The 19,158-nt window shown below is 39.7% G+C and overlaps 5 protein-coding genes across 5 annotated transcripts; 1 reads left to right on the forward strand and 4 right to left on the reverse strand.

Moving 5' to 3' along the window:
* Nucleotides 1-565: 565 nt before the first annotated feature.
* Nucleotides 566-1,909, reverse strand: LOC117783333 (serine/threonine-protein phosphatase alpha-2 isoform-like). The gene has a single exon (XM_034620708.1). The coding sequence runs from the start codon at nucleotides 1,751-1,753 to the stop codon at nucleotides 791-793; it is 963 nt and encodes a 320-aa protein (XP_034476599.1). The 5' UTR covers nucleotides 1,754-1,909; the 3' UTR covers nucleotides 566-790.
* A 36-nt stretch (nucleotides 1,910-1,945) lies between these two features.
* On the reverse strand, nucleotides 1,946-3,122 carry LOC117782794 (serine/threonine-protein phosphatase alpha-3 isoform-like). The gene has a single exon (XM_034619834.1). It carries the CDS (start codon nucleotides 3,120-3,122, stop codon nucleotides 1,950-1,952), a length of 1,173 nt encoding a protein of 390 aa, XP_034475725.1. The 3' UTR covers nucleotides 1,946-1,949.
* A 159-nt stretch (nucleotides 3,123-3,281) lies between these two features.
* LOC117784739 (serine/threonine-protein phosphatase alpha-2 isoform-like) lies at nucleotides 3,282-4,583 on the reverse strand. The gene has a single exon (XM_034622547.1). The coding sequence runs from the start codon at nucleotides 4,430-4,432 to the stop codon at nucleotides 3,464-3,466; it is 969 nt and encodes a 322-aa protein (XP_034478438.1). The 5' UTR covers nucleotides 4,433-4,583; the 3' UTR covers nucleotides 3,282-3,463.
* A 461-nt stretch (nucleotides 4,584-5,044) lies between these two features.
* LOC117784672 (serine/threonine-protein phosphatase PP1-like) lies at nucleotides 5,045-6,142 on the reverse strand. Its single transcript, XM_034622474.1, has one exon. The coding sequence runs from the start codon at nucleotides 6,116-6,118 to the stop codon at nucleotides 5,162-5,164; it is 957 nt and encodes a 318-aa protein (XP_034478365.1). The 5' UTR covers nucleotides 6,119-6,142; the 3' UTR covers nucleotides 5,045-5,161.
* Nucleotides 6,143-17,441: 11,299 nt separating this feature from the next.
* LOC117782798 (trypsin) lies at nucleotides 17,442-18,851 on the forward strand. The gene is made up of 2 exons (XM_034619839.1): nucleotides 17,442-18,260; nucleotides 18,323-18,851. Exons 1-2 carry the CDS (start codon nucleotides 17,442-17,444, stop codon nucleotides 18,638-18,640), a joined length of 1,137 nt encoding a protein of 378 aa, XP_034475730.1. The 3' UTR covers nucleotides 18,641-18,851.
* Nucleotides 18,852-19,158: the final 307 nt, after the last annotated feature.

Below are 19,158 nucleotides of genomic sequence, written 5' to 3' on the forward strand. Positions count from 1 at the left end.
CGCCAGAAAGCAAACAAATTTAATAAAGTTAAAACTGGATCTCATCCCCGGCAGCCAAAAGTGCAACAGAGACAACGAGACAGAGAATTCGTGTGCTGTAAATTATGTGCAACAAATAAATTATTTTCAGTTCTGTCATTTGATTAAAATGTTTAAGTGTCGACCGTCGGAAGCGATGGCAAATGAATTGCAATGATGCTGTCCGTTGACAGGCCACAGGGCGGTCCAATCTGTTGCATGCAACATGGTGACACAATTGTTTCAATGAATCAATGACAACTTGGACTTGGTAATTAAATAACGGTGGAACTTGACAATAGTTAGTGTGTATACTTCAATCAGGTAATACACTTTTAAAATTTTAACATTTACAAATATCTCGACTTAAATTTGTAATATTTATTGTAGCACACTCATGTTTATTTGCCAATCTGTGGTTATATATACATAACTTAATAACAAAGATACGAGATTTGGATCATTTTCAAGATTTCAAGATATTCAACTCTTCATATCTATATATTTTTTTTATAATGTGAGCACAATTTTATAAATTGTCGTATAAAATATTAATTATATTTTTAATTTTGTTCATTTTTCAAATATTGATTACATCTTTATAGTTTTTCTATTGCGATCCTGTTAACATAAAATATATTGTAAACATTAAAAGACTTATATTTGTATTGATAGTTGGATTAAGGTGAGGTAGATCTAATTTATACGAATTGCAGCTCACACAGTAACACCTCTGGATCGATCACATTTGATCACATCAACTAAGGGAATGCTAGGCCCTGGTCTGCACCTTGCGCAAACCCGCCTTCTTCGAGGGCTTCAGGACAAAGAACGAGCACATCAATGTCTCATCGACAGACATCATGGCCCCTGCGTTATCAAATTCTCCACAATAGTTGGGTGCTGAGAAGATGGTGATAAGCTGTCGCTTGGCAAAGAACTCGTAGCCATCCTCGACTACCTGATGAGCTCGACAGACCAGATCGAATTTGAAACGATGAATGAACTTTCCCACAGTATCCGCACCGAAGGTAACGCTCACTCCGCGATCATTGTCGCTCCATCCCATGATTTTGGGATCTGGATCGGCCCAGAGCAGGTCACATAATAGTCCCTTATCGGGCACTTCACAGGGTCGCGGTAGCTTCTGAATCTGTCCCATATTGTTCAGATCAGGACTGAGTCCACCATGACAACAGAATATCTTTTCATCCACAATGGCCGCCACGGGCATACAGTTGTAACAGTCGACAAAGGTCCGCCAGAGCTTGATCGTGTAGCGTCGCTTGCACTCGTCGTAGAAGCCGTAGATCCGATTGATGCCCGAACTCTCGTGATTGCCGCGCAGGACAAAGAAATTCTGGGGAAACTTGATCTTGTAGGCCAGCAGTAGACAAAGTGTCTCAATGGATTGCTTGCCGCGATCCACATAGTCGCCCAGGAAGAGATAGTTCGAGGCGGGCGGATAACCGCCGTAGTCAAACATTCGTAGCAAGTCTGTAAATTGACCATGTAGGTCGCCGAGGATCTTGACGGGTGCCGATATCTCCAGGAGCATCGGCTGCGTCAGCAGGACCTCCCGACAACGCACGCAGAGTGTTCTGATGTCCGTCTCGGTGAGATGAAGAGTCTTGATCTTCCGCACATCGATGATACTTAGGATGATCTGATCGATGTTTGCCGTCTCGTTCACATTCGATAGTCGTGGCTGTGATGCTCTGGACATTCTAGACATTTTGGATTGCGTCGATAGATCCGATGCGAGAATCGAGAATCGAGCGGCACGTGCGGCATGCAAAAGTGAATTTCAGCAGGAAGCACAAAATTGAATAGTTGAATCATATAAAATCAGCAGCATCTATGTAAATAGATAAGGTTGACAGACTTGTTGATGTTGTGATATGTGTTGACAATTGGTGCCAGGCTCAGTCTCAATTCGAATTTGGATTTATGTTCGCGTTTGAATTTGAACTCGATTTGGAGTGACTGGTGCGCATTCGAACCTTTCGAGTGTCTGATGGACGTAGCACATCGAACGTAATCACCAAATCCTTGTCAATGGCCATGGAGGCACCCGCGTTGTCATAGAGGCCACAGTAATTGGGTGCGGAGAAGATTGTGACCAGCTGGCGTTTGGCAAAGAACTCGTAGCCATCCTCAACCACCTGATGGGCCCGACACAGCAAATCAAAGTCATACTTACGCAGGAACCTCTCAAGCACATCTCGACCATATAGAAAACTAACGCCACGATCACTCGGCGAAAAGCCGAAGCCAAATCGATCGGGATCACTCCACAATAGATCGCACAGCAGCCCCTCATCGGGCACATCGGTGGGTCGAGGCAATATCCTGATGTCATTCAAATCCTTCAGCTTCTGGCTCAGACCGCCGTGACAGCAGAAGATTCGTTTGGCCACAGTAGCTGCTACCGGCATGCAATTATAACAGTCGACAAATGTCTTCCACAGCTTGATCGTGTAACGTCGCTTGCATTCATCGAAGAAGCCGTAGACGCGATTTATCGACTGCGACTCATGGTTGCCACGTAGTAGATACACATGCTGCGGATATTTTACCTTAAGCGCCAGTAGAAGTGTTATCGTCTCCACTGAGTTCTTGCCCCGATCCACATAGTCGCCCAGGAATAAATAGTTCACATTGGGCGGATACCCGGCATGCTCCATTATCCTCAGCAAATCATTGAACTGCCCATGAATGTCTCCCACAACTCTCAAAGGGGCTGACAACTCGAGCAGCATAGATTCCTGCATGAAGATCTCCCTCGCCTGGAAGCATAAATGGAGGATGTCAGGCTCATAAAGTTGAATACGCTGCACTTTGCTGCCTCGGAATGCCTTCAGCTTGCCGATTAATTCGGTCAAATTTAGTCCCGAATCCGATAGATTGGAGGTCCTCGGGGAGTTCACCACACCAGGTCCATTTTCTTGGTTAGCGGCATCGGAACTTTCGATCACTTGTTGTGGTGTTTCGGCGGGTGTTTGATTCCTTTGGTGTGTGCCGATAATAAACTCATTTTTCTGTCCAATGTCTAGCTCAACCGCAGATTGTATTGTTTTGCATGTTTCTTTATAAATAAACATAATCTAATTTTTTGTATATATATATATATATTAACATGAAAATAACAAGTTTTACAATGGTGTTCAAACAAGAAAAATGAAATCTCAATTACCAATTAAGAACAATTCCAAAGTCTCAAGATTAAAACACATTTTAAATTGAAAGAAAGGACACTTATGTTTACACAGCTGGAATTCATACAATTTATTCACTTTAATCACATTAAGACAACGAATGCTTTACTGAGACACATTGTAATATTGACATATCAGTAGACAATCAGAAATTTTTACCCTACATCTGTTTTTAACAATTATTTAAATATATCTGTATCCATATTTGCAGTAATTATAATTAAAGTCTAAATGCTTTTACCAAAAACAGTCTGCTGAAGAGTCTCAGTAACGCGTTTAACACTCGTGTTAGCAGTATTAGTATTGGTAATAGCCCTGGATTTGTAGATGTCAAACGTAATCATCAGATTGTCATCAATGTACATTGTGGCCCCGGCATTGTCAAAGACCCCACAATAGTTTGGAGCCGAGAAGATGGTGATCAGCTGCCGTTTGGCAAATAACTCATAGCCATCCTCAACGACCTGATGGCCACGACAGATCAAGTCAAAGTCATGACGAATTAGAAAACGCTCAACGATATCGCTACCAAATACCCAGGAGACGCCACGAGTACTCTTATTCCAGCCAAAGCTGCGATCGGGATCAGACCACAGCAGATCACAAAGCAGCCCGGAAATTGGTATATCAGTGGGTCGAGGCAGATTGTTTATGTCTTCGATGCTGGTCAGGCTCGGACTCAATCCGCCGTGACAGCAAAATACCCGATTGGAGACAACGGCCGCCACAGGCATGCAACTGTAACAGTCCACGAAGGTCTTCCAGAGCTTGGACGAGTAGCGGCGCTTGCATTCATCGTAGAAGCCGTAGATCTGGTTAAGACACGGACTCTCGTGATTGCCACGCAACAGAAACACACAGTCGGGATACCTAATCTTGTAGCAGAACAACAGAGTAAGAGTCTCAAGCGAGTGCTTGCCACGATCCACGTAATCGCCCAGAAATAGATAACGTTGCTCTGGCGGGAATCCCTTAATTTTGAAGATGCGCAACAGATCCTCAAACTGTCCGTGCACATCTCCGACCACGCAAACGGGAGCACTGACCGCTAGGCACATGTTCTCATCCAGAAACACTTGACGAGCATTACGGCAAATCGCCTGAATGTCCCTTTTTTCCATGGGGATAATGCCATTGGTTTGCCGACCTCCAGTCTCGAGTAATCGTATAAGCTCATCAACATTTGCTTCGTACATGTGCGATATATCTTAACAGTGTTATGCCCCAATCCGATTTGTTTTTTGTTTATTTATATATGTTTTTTTTTTTATTTTTTATAATTTTTATTTTTTAGAAGAGCCTGTCGAATTTTTCAAGTACTTTGATTAATCCGACAAGAAGATAACCAGCTCCTGTGATGAAATAAACTGATAGAATCAGCGATAGGTAGAATTCTTTTACAATCGAAAAACGCAATTAGCCCGCTTCGATAAGCCCGCTGGCTGACCAAACGCTGACCTCGATTTTGAAGCACTTGCAGGCCAAATTTTGCAAAACGCCTTCTTATCCCACTATGAAATTATCTTAAGTATATTGAGCACAAGTTTCAAGGTCGTAGCTTAAGCCGTTTGGCCTGTACAATGCTTAGTCAGTTGAACAAACTGCTTTATATATACAGATTCTAGCAACTTATTAGCAAATGTGACGTTTTTATCTCTCATTGTTCGTTACTCGTTGCTAAATGAGACCCAGATGCACAAACTTAACATATATTATAGGTTTGGAGAGTTCTTCTGTTGTTTGTTGCATATAACCTGTAACCTATAACGCTGTAAGCGAAGTACAAGTTTAGAAATAAATAAGCAATGTCAAATTAAAGTACCGATTTCATTTGTCTCTTATTGAAGATCTTACATGCATTATAACAATAAAATCGGTACATGCTTATCAAACTGAAATGCTTAATTAGCTAAACTTTTACAAATCTAGTGCTGAGCTCTGTTTAGGATCTCTGGTGCTTTCTCGATAAGAGCTGCGAATTTGACGTTGTCTGCTTCGCGTTTTTTTGGCTTTATCACAACCATTGTGATATTTAGATGTTCATCAACGCACATCATACCACCGGCATTGTCATATTCGCCACAGTAGTTGACCGCCGAGAAGATGGTGATGAGCTGGCGCTTGGCAAAGAATTCGTAACCATCCTCGACTACCTGATGAGCCCGACAGACCAAATCGAAATTGAAGCGGGCCAGGAACTGTAGAACGATGTCCGCCCCAAAGGTGAAGCTGACACCTCGCGAGTTCTTGGCCCAGCCCGCGATAACTGGATCGGGATCAGACCAGAGCAGATCACAGAGTAATCCATTTGTCTTGACCTCACATGGTCGCGGCAGGTTGAGTATGTCGTCCATTTCATGCAGCAACGGACTCAGACCGCCGTGACAACAAAAGATCCGATCGGAAATGATCGCAGCAACAGGCATACAATTGTAGGTATCCACAAAGCATCTCCACAGACGCACAGTGAAGCGTCGCTTGCACTCATCGTAGAAGCCATATACCTGATTAATGCTGGACGACTCGTGATTGCCGCGTAGCAGGAATACCGAATAGGGGAACTTGACTTTGAAGGCTAGCAATAGTGTCAGCGTTTCAACGGAATACTTTCCACGATCGACGTAATCGCCCAGAAAGAGATAGTTGGTCTTCGGCGGATAGCCCGCAGACTCGAAGTATCGCAGCATATCCGAGAACTGACCATGTATGTCGCCCAGGACATTCATCGGCGCATGTATCCTTAGTAGCATGGGTTCGTCTATCAAAACACCACGTGCCGATTGCAGAAGCTTTACGATATCCATCTCGGGTAGATGAATACGCTTGTCTGTCTTCCATTTAAGTAGCGACGCGATTAGATCATCCAGATGTTTTGGCAGCATTTGATTTCCAAAATAAAAAACAAAAGAAAATAAAATAGTTTATAAGCAGACATGCTTTTAAATAAGCACTAAATGACAAGTAAGTAATATAGACTGTGAATGCCATCTGTACAATACCAATAGGATATGTTTGAAATCTACATGCTGGATATACCCTGTATACTCATTTTACAAGACTTCTACTTATAGTGCTAAAAACACTCTTTTTTTTACGTTTTATTAATATTATGAGCATGCTACTTAAAGCATTTTTAGTGCAATTTCAAGAACTAACAGAACAGGTAAGTTACAGATTTTTAACATGCCAGGGTTCGAACCCAGTGATAGGTCGGCTAAGCCACGGGCCAGCATTGACACCTTTTGAGTTCAAAGTTTTCGAGGTGGTTTTCATTTAATTTGAGACACTGTAATGTCCGTTTGGATCCGTACAACCAACGCGACCGACTGTCACTTCAATTTGTGCAAAGATCCCAACACATGTGTCGGCATCATGGCAGTCAGTGCAACAACATCCTCCTCCCGCTTCTCCTTCGTGGCGTCGTTGTCATCGGTAAAACCGGAGCAGCCGTGGCCGAAGCCATGTCAGTTTATCGTCAGAGGTGCGTACGTGCCTTTGTCGTTTATTAGTTTGTGTTGGACACGGTTGGTCTCCAAAGGAAATTAAAATAATTCAAGCATTAAATTCAATTTCTTTTTCGCAGCTGCAAAAAGTTGACTTCATGTGAGAAACGAAAAGTTATTTATATTAAAAACTCATATTACTTACAAGCATAATCCATTTTAAGTAAATTACATTTAGTCCAACGATCCGAATATAAGATTTTTAAAGTGAAAATTTGTCCTCTGATCTAAAAACAGTTAAATAAATATTCTGTGACTAAGGATAAATGAAGTTATTTTAACTGCAATCAAAATAAAGAACTCAACCCGATTATTTTTAAAAATAATATATTACTAGCGTCATATTTATCAATTCAATTGTTCACATCTTCGTCAAGCGAATTGCAATCAAATGATTTGACTATTTAATTATTCAGAGTCATGCATTGAATAAAGAAAATGCAGAAATGGTGCATGAATATGCAATGAGTGAATTAATATTTCCCGGCCATTATGTAACTGTTGTATTCGTATATTTACATTTTCACCTATTCCGTTTGAAAGTATATCATAGCCAATAGAACTCAAATCCAATCCAATCAATTTTGGCCAGTTAAACAAATTTAATCCTTCGAGCAAGCATATAAAAAAGCCAGCTGGTACAAAACTAAATCCGGACAATTGAATTTGCTGCGGTGATGTTCGCTGTTCAGACGACCAACTGCAAATTTGCGATACAAAAACAATATAGTCTACACACATATATGAATGACATACATACTCACACGTATGTGCAGAAGAATATCTATTTTTTCAGCATTGCTCAGTGTGTGGTATTATTTAAATTGAATTTGCAAATTAAATTTATTGTGTTACAGCACACAGAAATTTATATTCTATGTGCGATTATTGTTTCACTTTTTATTTTTTTAGTCTTCGGGCACTTTTTTACTGTAAGCTTCACTGGGCTTATACGATATTTATTTATGGCCAACAACTTGTTTGTTGTGCCTGCTGCGTTCTGCATGGGAACTATGTCGCGGGTCTCTGGGATTTGAAAGGTATAAGGGTATATTTTATTGTATTCGCTGCGCTTCAATAGAAACAATTGAGCAATTGATTTGCATGCATAAAATTTGTAACTGGGATTTGCGTTGAATGATTTATGGATAAGCGCATTGTATATTTCTCGGCATTTTCAAATCGTTCAGCTATTCTCAAATCTTTTAAAAGATGTACGTTTTTTAGGATCACAAAGGCAAACCGACACAAATATCAGGTTCATTTTCCTGTTCTTAATTTTTTTGTTAACGAAAATTCAAAGTTGTAATACTTTTGTCAAAAAATAAAACAAACTCCTAACTTTATTATTATAATTATAATCTGCGGCTAAGTTCAAAATATATTAAATAATTTTGTGATTTAAAAGAGTTGCAAAGTTGCCAAAAATACATGCTCTAATAACAGTTACAACATATTTTTATCCAACAGCAATGCGATTATTCAGTCGTTTCCTTAGATTTAACATTTTTATGCATTTAACTGCATATCCGACGAATATCACGCATACGCACTGTCGTGCCTTGTATGCAATTTACATTTACTTGGCAAACCGTTAACAAATTTGGCGCAGCGTCTAGTTGGCACCATTTGGTCAGCCAAACAAAGAAGAATCATAAAAAAAGGAAATACTAGTAGATATACAAATAAATTAAAAATCATATAAAAACGGTCAACGCAATGCGGATCGAGTTTTGTTGGCGCCAGGGTTGCCGTCTATGTGACGCCTATGGGGCAACAACCCTGGCGCTTCATATTTACCATTAAATTCACTCGTGACTTTAGCGTGTTGCACAAATAAATAGAAATGGCGCTACGGCAAATAAATGTAAATAGGAAGTGAAATACATGACTGCAAAAAGAGTAAAAGAAGAAAATTGTGCAACGTTGGCGAAAATTGTGCATGTTGCCCGGAAAAAGTGTTTCAATGGTCAGCAGAAATATAACACAGTCAAGAAATATAAATAATGGCCAAGTGTTAGAAGGTCGAAATATGTGTTAGCAGTCGCTTTAAAGAGTTGTTCTTGGTCAAATGCTGACAGCTGACTTGGGGCAGCATTAATCGGATATCAAGAAGGGGGAGAAACATCGAACAGGAGTTGAGGGGAAATGAGGAGTTGCTCCTAATTTGAATTCATAAGCCCTTCAAAGATTTTCCCATTTCCAATCACATTCATAATGAGCTGCTCCGCAGTTGAGTCACGTAAAGTGTGTATCCAGCTTCAGGTTGCATTCCAGTCTGCAGACAGCTTGCAACAGAGTAGCTGTAAGTGTCACCTGCTAACTGCTGCACGTAAAGGAGACATAACTATTTAAATGTGAATATTAACCTGGTACCTTAACTGCCTTCATTCACTTCTGCATGGAATGAATTCAGATGGCCGCTTAATTATCCCGCACGTAGCACTTGACCAGCTGGCGGTGCAAATATTTGGCATGTGACGCCTGTTAGGGTCGAAAACTGGAATTGAAACTGGCCCAGGTAATTAGCATTAAAGTGCAGTGCATACATAGTAAATTAATTAAATGCAAAACACGCACGTTTCGGTCAGTAAAATGCAGTTGGCATCTCCAAAAAGGCACCGAGACCTAAGCCCATAATTTATGGCCCAAAATGATAAAGTAAATGGAGCTGCGATTACATGAGTCCATCTAACGTAATGTTCCCCACATTTCGGTGATAATGGTCAACGAAAATTAGTGTAAATGCCTAAAGCTAGACAACAACTAAGCGACTAAGACGACGATTTATTGGGTTAAGTATGAGTAAATAACGGTCTGTTTCAAAGTACAAACAACCCTTAAGTCAGTCGGTCAGTTGGTCAGCTGGTCAGCTGGTGGGAGAGCCATCCCCATTGGACAAGTTAAGAGTAAACGATGCTGACACAGACAGCACTTGGACATCGACTGGTGCCAATTTTCTGTTGATTACACGACAACGTTGTCGTTGTCTGCACTTGCCACCCTTTGTTGCCTGGTGGTGGTGTTGCTGCCAAGTGGGTGGAGTACTCTGACAAGGGTCAAGCGAAAGTTTTACGAGCTCTCAGCTGCATTTAAACTAAAGCTATTTAATGTGTTGTTTGTATTTGTATTTGTTGTTGCTGTTGTTTATTTTAAGTTTAATTCGTTTGCCTGCTAAAAGGAAATTGGTTTAGGTGGATTGGAAGAGCAGGAGGAAAGAGGAAACTAACGCTGATAAAAGGCAGCCAGAGATTTATCTAGTGAAAGTTTCTCACCTGGTGAAAGTTGTGGCTCCTTGTACTGCCACTGACAGCTTCGATTTGGGACTAGAATGGATGGAGAAATAAATGTTTTTATTTTGTATTGGATAATGGCTAAGCTGGGTTGCCAGTAAAGTATTGTGGTCTTGTCTTTAAATTTATAATAACCAAAGCAGAGAAATATTTATAAAATTCTCAATTTGTATTGCATACTAAAATCTAACTTAAATTTGGCAGCATTTAAGCGAAAATTCATTTCAATCTGTGCACAGATAAAAACCATATTATAAATCTTCAACTATCTGACAGTGTCGGCATGTTGTGTGTGTGTGTGTGTGTCACTTCGCTACTGTTGCCACGATGTGGCAGCTTTGCCACTGCCAAAATCATACATAAATTTTGCTACATTCGTCAGCGAGGCAACAGAAATATCATGCCCCAAAGGGAGACATGGATGAGGAGAGGAAGTCAGACTCTTTCCCCCAAAAATTGTGTCCAGTTGCAACGATAACAAATGCCGCAACTGATGTGAGCATGAATGCTGCACGGCAGTTGCATAGTTGCATAGTTGCACAGTTTTTGGTTTTGCAGTTTGCATATTGCCGCGAAATTTTCAACGCACTCGTTTTGGGCACTGTCAGACATGGCTAGGAATTTGAAAGTGATGTCTGCCAGACCGAAATTGTCAAAACAATTAATCATTGATGAAGAAAATGTACATGCAACAGTCAGCATGCAACCGCAACAACAACAACAGCAACAACAACAACATCTGCCTGGCTGCATTTTGCATTATTTGCGTCAAATGTCATTAGTCTCAACTCGAATTTGTTTGCAGACAGTTTGTCCATTTGCCACTAACTAGTCAACTGAGCAGCTGTAATGCATTTTCCATTATCAAAATATTCCACATGATTATATTTTAACTAGTTTAATTCGAGTTAACTAGAAAATTGCAAATGCAAATTGACGCCTCAAGAGAAATAACATAATCAATTTCGAATACCATTTCTGGTCTTGGCCAAACAATTCGACTATTTCAGCTGGCCAATAACTTGATTTGTCAACTGCAAAGACATAATTTATAAGTAGCATTCATTTATATAATTGCCCTCATTAAGCAGCCAATTTAATATGTTTTATTTAAACATGAAAGCAATAATTTCCATTAAATTAGGTCAGTTTCAAATTTGCATAAGAAAATTGATAGGTATTTAATCATTTAATTATGTCTAACATTTATTAAGTTATCTTTAAGAGGAAGTATAGAAAATAAGTAAAGATGCTACAGTCTTAGTTGCAGAATATTTTTAAAATAAATTTGTTTTTAATTAGACTATTAACTATTAATTGAGCATAGTAGCTTACTAGTTAACTCTATACTATATTTACACAGTTTAAATAAAACTATTCCTTAGCTCTTCGAATTCAAGATTACTCTGTGTACATATTTTGTTAGGAAACATGCCAAAATACGTAAAACAATCTTCTGATTGTGAAATATACATATTTTAGCACTAATTTTATGTCTATTTAATTACTTTAACTGCTCTATCTGACTGAGAATGTAACTTTGCCAATACTCGGAACTGTCAAATAAAAAATAGAAAGAAAAGAACGGCGCCTCAAAGCTCGTTCAGTCCAATCAAATGCTGTTCCAATTAGCCACGCGACTTTAGAGCCGGTTGACAGTCGATTTGAAGACCAGAGAATTCGAGGCACTGTTACACGCTAAGCCACTTTAAGCGCTTGTTGACAGCCATAAAAATCGAAATCCCCGGTAAAAAAAGACCAAACAATTTGAACAAAAAAGCAGAACGCTTGAGAAGCGTTATAAATATAGAAAGAGAGAGTGAGAGCTTGAGAGACAGGGAAAGAGAGAAGAAGGTGAGCAGAAAAATTATGGACCACATAAGGTTGAATATTTCTTCGCTTCGTTTCAGTTTTTTGCACTCGTCGCTGCCCATCGATTGTCACGAATAGAAGGCGAAAACAGAGCATAAAAATCGAAACGAATTCAATATTGTCGACAGGTGATTGGAATTTCTTTGCTATTTGTTTGTCAAGCCGTTCCCTTGTTCCCATCAATGGGGCATTTTATATCCCATAAAGACTCATTAAATCTATGGACATGGTGTCGATATCAAAAACAACAAACTGACCTGTTATTAGACAATAAAAAGTGCCATAAAATGCTGCCTGTCGATAATTGATTCATAATCGATAAATAAACACGCTGGGATGAGTATAAAATTTGGTTTGTCGATTTTGCAGATTGCTGTTAAGTTATTGTTATATTATTCTAATTTTATCTAAAATTTAGATTCAATTCAGTTACCTTAAAATAAATAGTTTGGTGTAAAAACGAAATACGTAACTGATTTGTAATGGAGTGATATTGAATTTATTTTTACTTCGATTTCGATAATTTTTTTTAGAAAATCAATTAAATACTATTTTTTTTATCTGGCACTCGTGTGCTATTTTTTAATGCGCCTATTGTTGGTTTGTACAGTTTATTCAATAATTTATTTTTTGCTTTTCGCTGTGGTCCATGAAAATTTCATTAAAAACTGATTTCCTATGAAAATGCAATCAGCAAAAGTCGACAAGGCAAAAATAAATAAGTAAGACTATTTTAATCTGGACTGCTAGACGTTAAAATACCCATGACTAACAGATGTGCAAATTAAAATGTGGTTACCCTACGGAAACTCTTGAAAACCATCTTCAAATAATGTTAATTAAGGGAAATATATTCTGAGTTTTAGCTTAGCAAAATTTATAAAGAACTTATGTATATACTTGTCGACTGTCAATTATCTTTTTATGCCTGCTATACTCCTTTCTGCGTACTGGCAATGGAAATAGGGTATAAAAAGCAGAATCAAAAAATCAAACCATTGAGAAATATAATGTAACTGCAGTGCAAACGGTTAAAAGGCGAAAAGTGCAAACCGCAATTAATTAAATCCGCAGTTAATTTTATTGCCGGCGGAAGTGGCAGCAACAAAAATAGCGCAAATGAAATTATAGCCGATGACGACCATGGAATAAAATTTGTCATCCCTGCAGAAAAAAAAATCACAAACTTATCACAGTCCACTTTAAATAGTGTGTAACATCGTCAAAGACTTTAACAGCAATTCGCAATTTAAATTTCGTTTTTGCAGTTTAATGACACAATTTTCCGAACTGAGTAACGTACGAAAATCCGTAAAGAAATTGCTTTATGTTTAAGAAAATAGAATATTAATTCATTGATTTGGCATCATGTTTAAAAATACATTAACAACTGATGGAAAATATAAATTTTATCTGAGATTTAATAAATTCAGTGATTACTTATTTTTTTTTGTACATTTTTGATTAGAGTTATTGTAGTTGTGTGATCTGTGGGAGCATTTTGCGAATGGGAAGTGCAACTATCGATTGTTCTGGATTCCGTCTAACACTTTTTCGCATATCTTTTCTTTTGCCGGCTTCAGTTTTGCATTATACCGTAATTAATCTATTATATGGATTGCGTGAGGCACTTTCAAAGCATGCCACTTTTACAACAGAGTGGTTGCATGCACATTATTGCAAGCTGAGCATGTCCCAAAATTGTATCCTCCAGCTGCAAGTACTACAAGTCATAATCGACAAATATCGCGTGCTACAACTCAACTTACAAGCGCTACAAGTTTTTGCTGCAACTCGAAACTCGAAACTTTTTGGCTGCCTTCTGGACTCGGTGGCAAGTTGGTGCTAACGTTGCATGCCAAGCAAAGTTGCAGTCTGTTTTTTGACCTTCATGGCAGTCTGCCACACTCCTCCCCACTTAAAAAGGCGGCACCACCATCATTAGGCAGCTTGTTGAAGTGGCTACATAAGCTCGGAGCGACTTGCGTGCCCTTTGATGTATTGCAATTTTCGATTCAGGTGTGGAAATTCCTTTAACAGCTATTGTGTCTTTCAGTTGCCTCAGCTAAATATCACCTTTAGCAGCAGTCGCTGCTCTATTCAGATCTCCTACTGCAGTATTAAAATCAGCATGCACATTTCATTTAAAGCTCAAACGAACCTACCACGCCCAGAATTCTTTGGGCAACCGCACACCTTTCACCGAAATACCAAAAAGCACGTTGGTTTAATTTGTATGAATGCGGCTCAAATGAAAAAAAAGGAAAATATAAATATATAAAAGACTGAAAGCGCAAATGGAATAACTAATTAAATTTTCGACTGCAAATGAACAAAGTTGCCGGTAATACCACAAACTGAGCTGTTCTCCTTTGCCAGCATTCAGACGGTTCTGGCAGTTAACTGTTAACTACCAATGCCAGCTACCAACTGCAAACTGCCAACTGCCAGTTTAATTAACTTGGCTTATAAAATTTTATGCTAACTCACAGTGCGCATTGCTAAACATTATCTATGCGTTGTAATTGTTGCCCATAAAGGTTGTCTATGCAAATACGTTGCAATATCTTTGTTGCCACTCAATTGTTGTTGGCTTTAATAGAGCCACCCCCATATCCTTTTATATACCTATACCTATACCTTTCCTCACCCACCGCTTGCATAAATCAAAAGTGAAATTTTTACACTCGCCAGCCAAACTGTCTGTGAAAATTTCATTTACATGTAGAGCGGCATGTTCAGCACCAACTCCAGTTTCATTTCCCAAACTTTTGAGCTTGCCACTTTCCAAAAAGGACCGAGCTGAAGGGTCACAGCAACACGTTTTTAATTGTTTTTTGAGGTTTTTTCGGGCAATATTCAAAGTGAGTAATTTAAATTTCAGTCTGTAGCCTGTGGCTACTTTTTTTTAGCAGTTACAAATAACTCTGGTACATACAAAGTCGGATCTTCAATATAACCATGCATAGCAAGCAATTTCTAAAATATTAAGAATTGAATATATTTCATTAAAAAAACAATCAATTTTCTTGAAAGATACTTGAGCTAAGTTTATATTACAAACTACAGCACTTCAAAGCTTGTAACAATTTATTTTCTGGGCTATTATTTCTTGATTACTAAATTCCCTTTTCTGTCTAAATCTTATCATAATACTTCAATGTAGAGTCAAGTAAATATTCGCCATAGTTACTAACTCTAATTGCTGGCCCGCAGCGAATTTAATGGCTGTAGTTGTAGTAGCATCTAATGTGCATATTACAAAACCTATTAACATATTTGCCAACGTGTTTAACAACAAAAACCCTGACGATGCTCTGGCCACCAATCAGCCAGAGTCTGACTTTGTTGGTGGTCACGTTTCGAAGCCCGCAACGAGACAGCCTTGCATAATTGCGCCGCCAAGTGCAGGTCTGCAGTTCTACTGCCTCATCACATAAATAATCCAACCAACATAGACCCAAACAAACACACACACACAGACACACACCCATTTTTAAAATATATGTACATATGTACATATATGTATGTGTTGTTTGGCTTTTTGTCTAGCATGGCTATTATGCAAATGGCACTTTGTTTTAACAACGCACTGCGGTTGGCCTGTTGCCCTGATGGCTGAAGCTGAGACTGAGGCTGAGTCCGACATTAGTTTGTCATCAACATTTCTATCAGTCCCTTCACTCTCTCTCTCTGTTTCTCTCTCTCATTGTTCCCTTGGCCACATTACGCGCACAATTAATATGCCAAGTGTTATGTGTGCGCATACTAATGACTTTTTGCTGTGGCCTCCACATCTGCAACTACAACTGCATCTGCATTTGACTTATGCCGGACTCATCTGTCAACTGTGGTCATCTATCAATAATTGTTCAACTGCCCGACAAAACGGCGCAGGCGCAGCAGATCTCTCTCTTCCTCTCCCTCCCAACCTCATGCAATGTCCAGGGCAACATTCCCAGCTATATGTATATATATCTATACATACATATGACGCATAGTTAGCGAGTCACCATTAATCCTGCCTGACAATTGTCGTCTACAGACCTGGAGAGAAGTCTTAACAGGTTGACGTTAATGGGGCGTTACACTGGCCCAAAGAGGTTTTAACTTCTTAAGAGCACTTAAAGTTTTACGAGCATAAACTTGGGAGGATCTACAGATACTTAAAATAATGACTTACAAATGAGTATCTAAAGTTGACCATGTTATATATGAACTTACTCAAACACCCTGTATTAACAAGAGCCGTTAAGTTTACGATTACAGTTTACAGTGTCATCGCTAGAGGTTACAAAACATCAATAGCACTATCGATAGTATCGATAGATTCATATTTTTATTAACATGCCGCATCGCTTTTTGACCAATACTAAAAACGCGACATAATAAACTTTGAATAAAGCCTAGAAACACCGAAACACACGCACACACACACACACACACACACACACACACACTCATTTGATAGTGTGTTAAGCGAACACATAAAAAGAGTCATCCAATAAAATAAATCAAAAGAAAGTAAAATTACGACGCGTCGAGCGATCAAACTGCAAAGATATACTCGCACACATCCGTACATACATATAAACAATGTACAAACAAACAAAAATTGATTTCAATAAAATCACAAGCGAGAAAAAAACTTTCGCTACTTCAGTGGCAAAAACATTAATTAATGTAAAAGCGAAAATTATTAACTACAGCACAACGAAGACCGAATGCTCTTAAAAATTATTAGCAGCTATAAATGTGAAATATAATTTGTGTTATTTCCTTCATAAATATATTTATATATAACTAATTCAGAATGAATGTATATTTATAAAATACACTTATTTTCAACAAATTTTTGTTTTACATCTGAGATACTTTGTATTCATAAGTAGTGCAAATATAAAATATAACTATAATTACAAATACAAAATATTTTATTTAATTAATATGTATGCCATTTGAAAAGCATAATGAATTTGATGTTATTTCCTATAATTTTTCAATTAAATTTTTTAAATATTTGTATTTTTATGATTTGTATTTTCATAAACTGTTTTGTCTGATATCTGAAATACTTTTCTTGGATTGCCATTCAATACAAGAAACTGATCCATTTAGTAGTGTATCAATAGCCGTTGAATTGAACTCGTTCAGCTTGAATGTTGTTTTGTGTGAAGCATCATTATCATGGTCAAGCCGGCGTAGCCCACGCATGCGCAGAATACAAATACAAAAGACAAGACACACACACGTACACACTCACACACACACACACTTACACACTCTTATGAGTAGATTGGCAAAGTGGACGTGCCACAGGCAAGAACAGCTTTTATTTCTGCCCGGTTGGTTGATCGGTCCGTCTGTCCGTCGGTGCGTCTGTCCGTCGGTCCGTCTGTGAATTTGGGTGAAATGTTTGTCGCTGGCTTTCAAATTCATGGCTGGCTTTTCAGTTTGCAACGAGCCACACAACCTGTGTGTGGTGTCGCCTAAGCGTAGAGAAAGCCTACACTCAATACAAAATACACTATCTGGAAATGTCTTGGAGCTGCCATACGATCTGCCTGCTGCTATGGCTGCTGCTACTCGGATCAGCTGCATCTGCATCTGCATCGGAGCAGTCCACGACGGGCACAACGCCAGCATCGCAGCTGCTGAAACAGTCGCAGAATACGTTCGTGCAATGGGTTCTGTCGTTGTTGCCACAGCGACCGGGAGCTGCCACAGAAACCGCCACGTTGGCCACACTGAGCAGCTCGGCCACAGCAGCCACTGAGAAGCCAGCGATTGCATCCTCCACCACAAGCACCACCGCAGCACCCTCTGTGAGTACCAGCACCACTCGCAGGGCTACAACACCCGCACCGCCAACCTTGAATCCACCGCGGAATTGCAGTGATTGTGTCTGCGGAGTGGCCAACATTCAGAAGCGCATTGTTGGTGGTCAGGAGACCGAGGTGCATCAGTATCCCTGGGTTGCCATGCTGCTGTACGGCGGACGCTTCTACTGTGCCGGCTCCCTGCTCAACGATCAGTTTCTGCTGACGGCCTCGCACTGTGTCTATGGCTTCCGCAAGGAGCGTATTTCGGTGCGTTTGCTGGAGCACGATCGCAAGATGTCGCATCTGCAGAAGATTGATCGCAAGGTCGCGGAGGTCATCACGCATCCAAAGTACAATGCACGCAACTATGACAACGACATTGCCATCATCAAGCTGGATGAGCCAGTGGAGTTCAATGAGGTACTGCATCCCGTGTGCATGCCCACACCTGGACGCAGTTTCAAGGGCGAGACGGCCATTGTCACCGGCTGGGGTGCCCTTAAAGTAGGTGGCCCCACCTCTGATACCCTGCAGGTAAGTGACCAGCATGGCATTGTTGTAAAGTAACTCCCAGCACTCTTTTCGAACTCTTCCAGGAGGTGCAGGTGCCCATTCTATCACAGGACGAATGCCGCAAGAGTCGCTACGGCAACAAGATCACGGACAACATGCTCTGCGGTGGCTACGATGAGGGCGGCAAGGATTCCTGCCAGGGCGACAGCGGCGGTCCCCTGCACATTGTGCCCAATGGCACGCGGGAGTATCAAATAGCCGGCGTTGTCTCCTGGGGCGAGGGCTGTGCCAAGGCCGGTTATCCAGGCGTCTATGCCCGAGTCAATCGCTACGGCACCTGGATCAAGAATCTCACCAAGCAGGCTTGTCTGTGCCATCAAGAGACCAAGAAGATCAAGTAGCTCGCACTGAACTCAACTTTCTAATTGTAAGGCACACACAGGCAGAAATATACTCTAAGAACTCATTGCACCCATTTGATCAATACTTCAACCAACATATCTATATAATCTATAGCAACGATTGAACGAAATTACAGTTTTTGCTAGCGAAAACTTTTTGTTTCGTTGAACATCGTTCGAAAGATTAAAAAAATACACAAAATCGATGGAAAATTCAGTTTTTATTGCATATAAAAAACATGATTATTTTCTATAGTTTTGTTAACATGATTATTTATTATATTATTATATTATTGATCAAATTTCAAGTCTGCAAAGTGTATTAAGGATTCGTTAATAGTCTTGATTCGTTTATTTATTGATGAAAATAAAAAACTACTGCCAAGTTGGATAGTGTAGTTTGCTTAAAGGTTCTGCATTCCAATCGGTGCAATCCGATGGCAACAACCTTTGTTGGGTCCGGTTTACAGGCTGGTCTATCCAGTTCTCAGTTCAGGTTCGAAGTTCTATTTCAGGGT

Source organism: Drosophila innubila, assembly GCF_004354385.1.
Source record: "Drosophila innubila isolate TH190305 chromosome 2R unlocalized genomic scaffold, UK_Dinn_1.0 1_C_2R, whole genome shotgun sequence".
NCBI lineage: Eukaryota > Metazoa > Arthropoda > Insecta > Diptera > Drosophilidae > Drosophila > Drosophila innubila.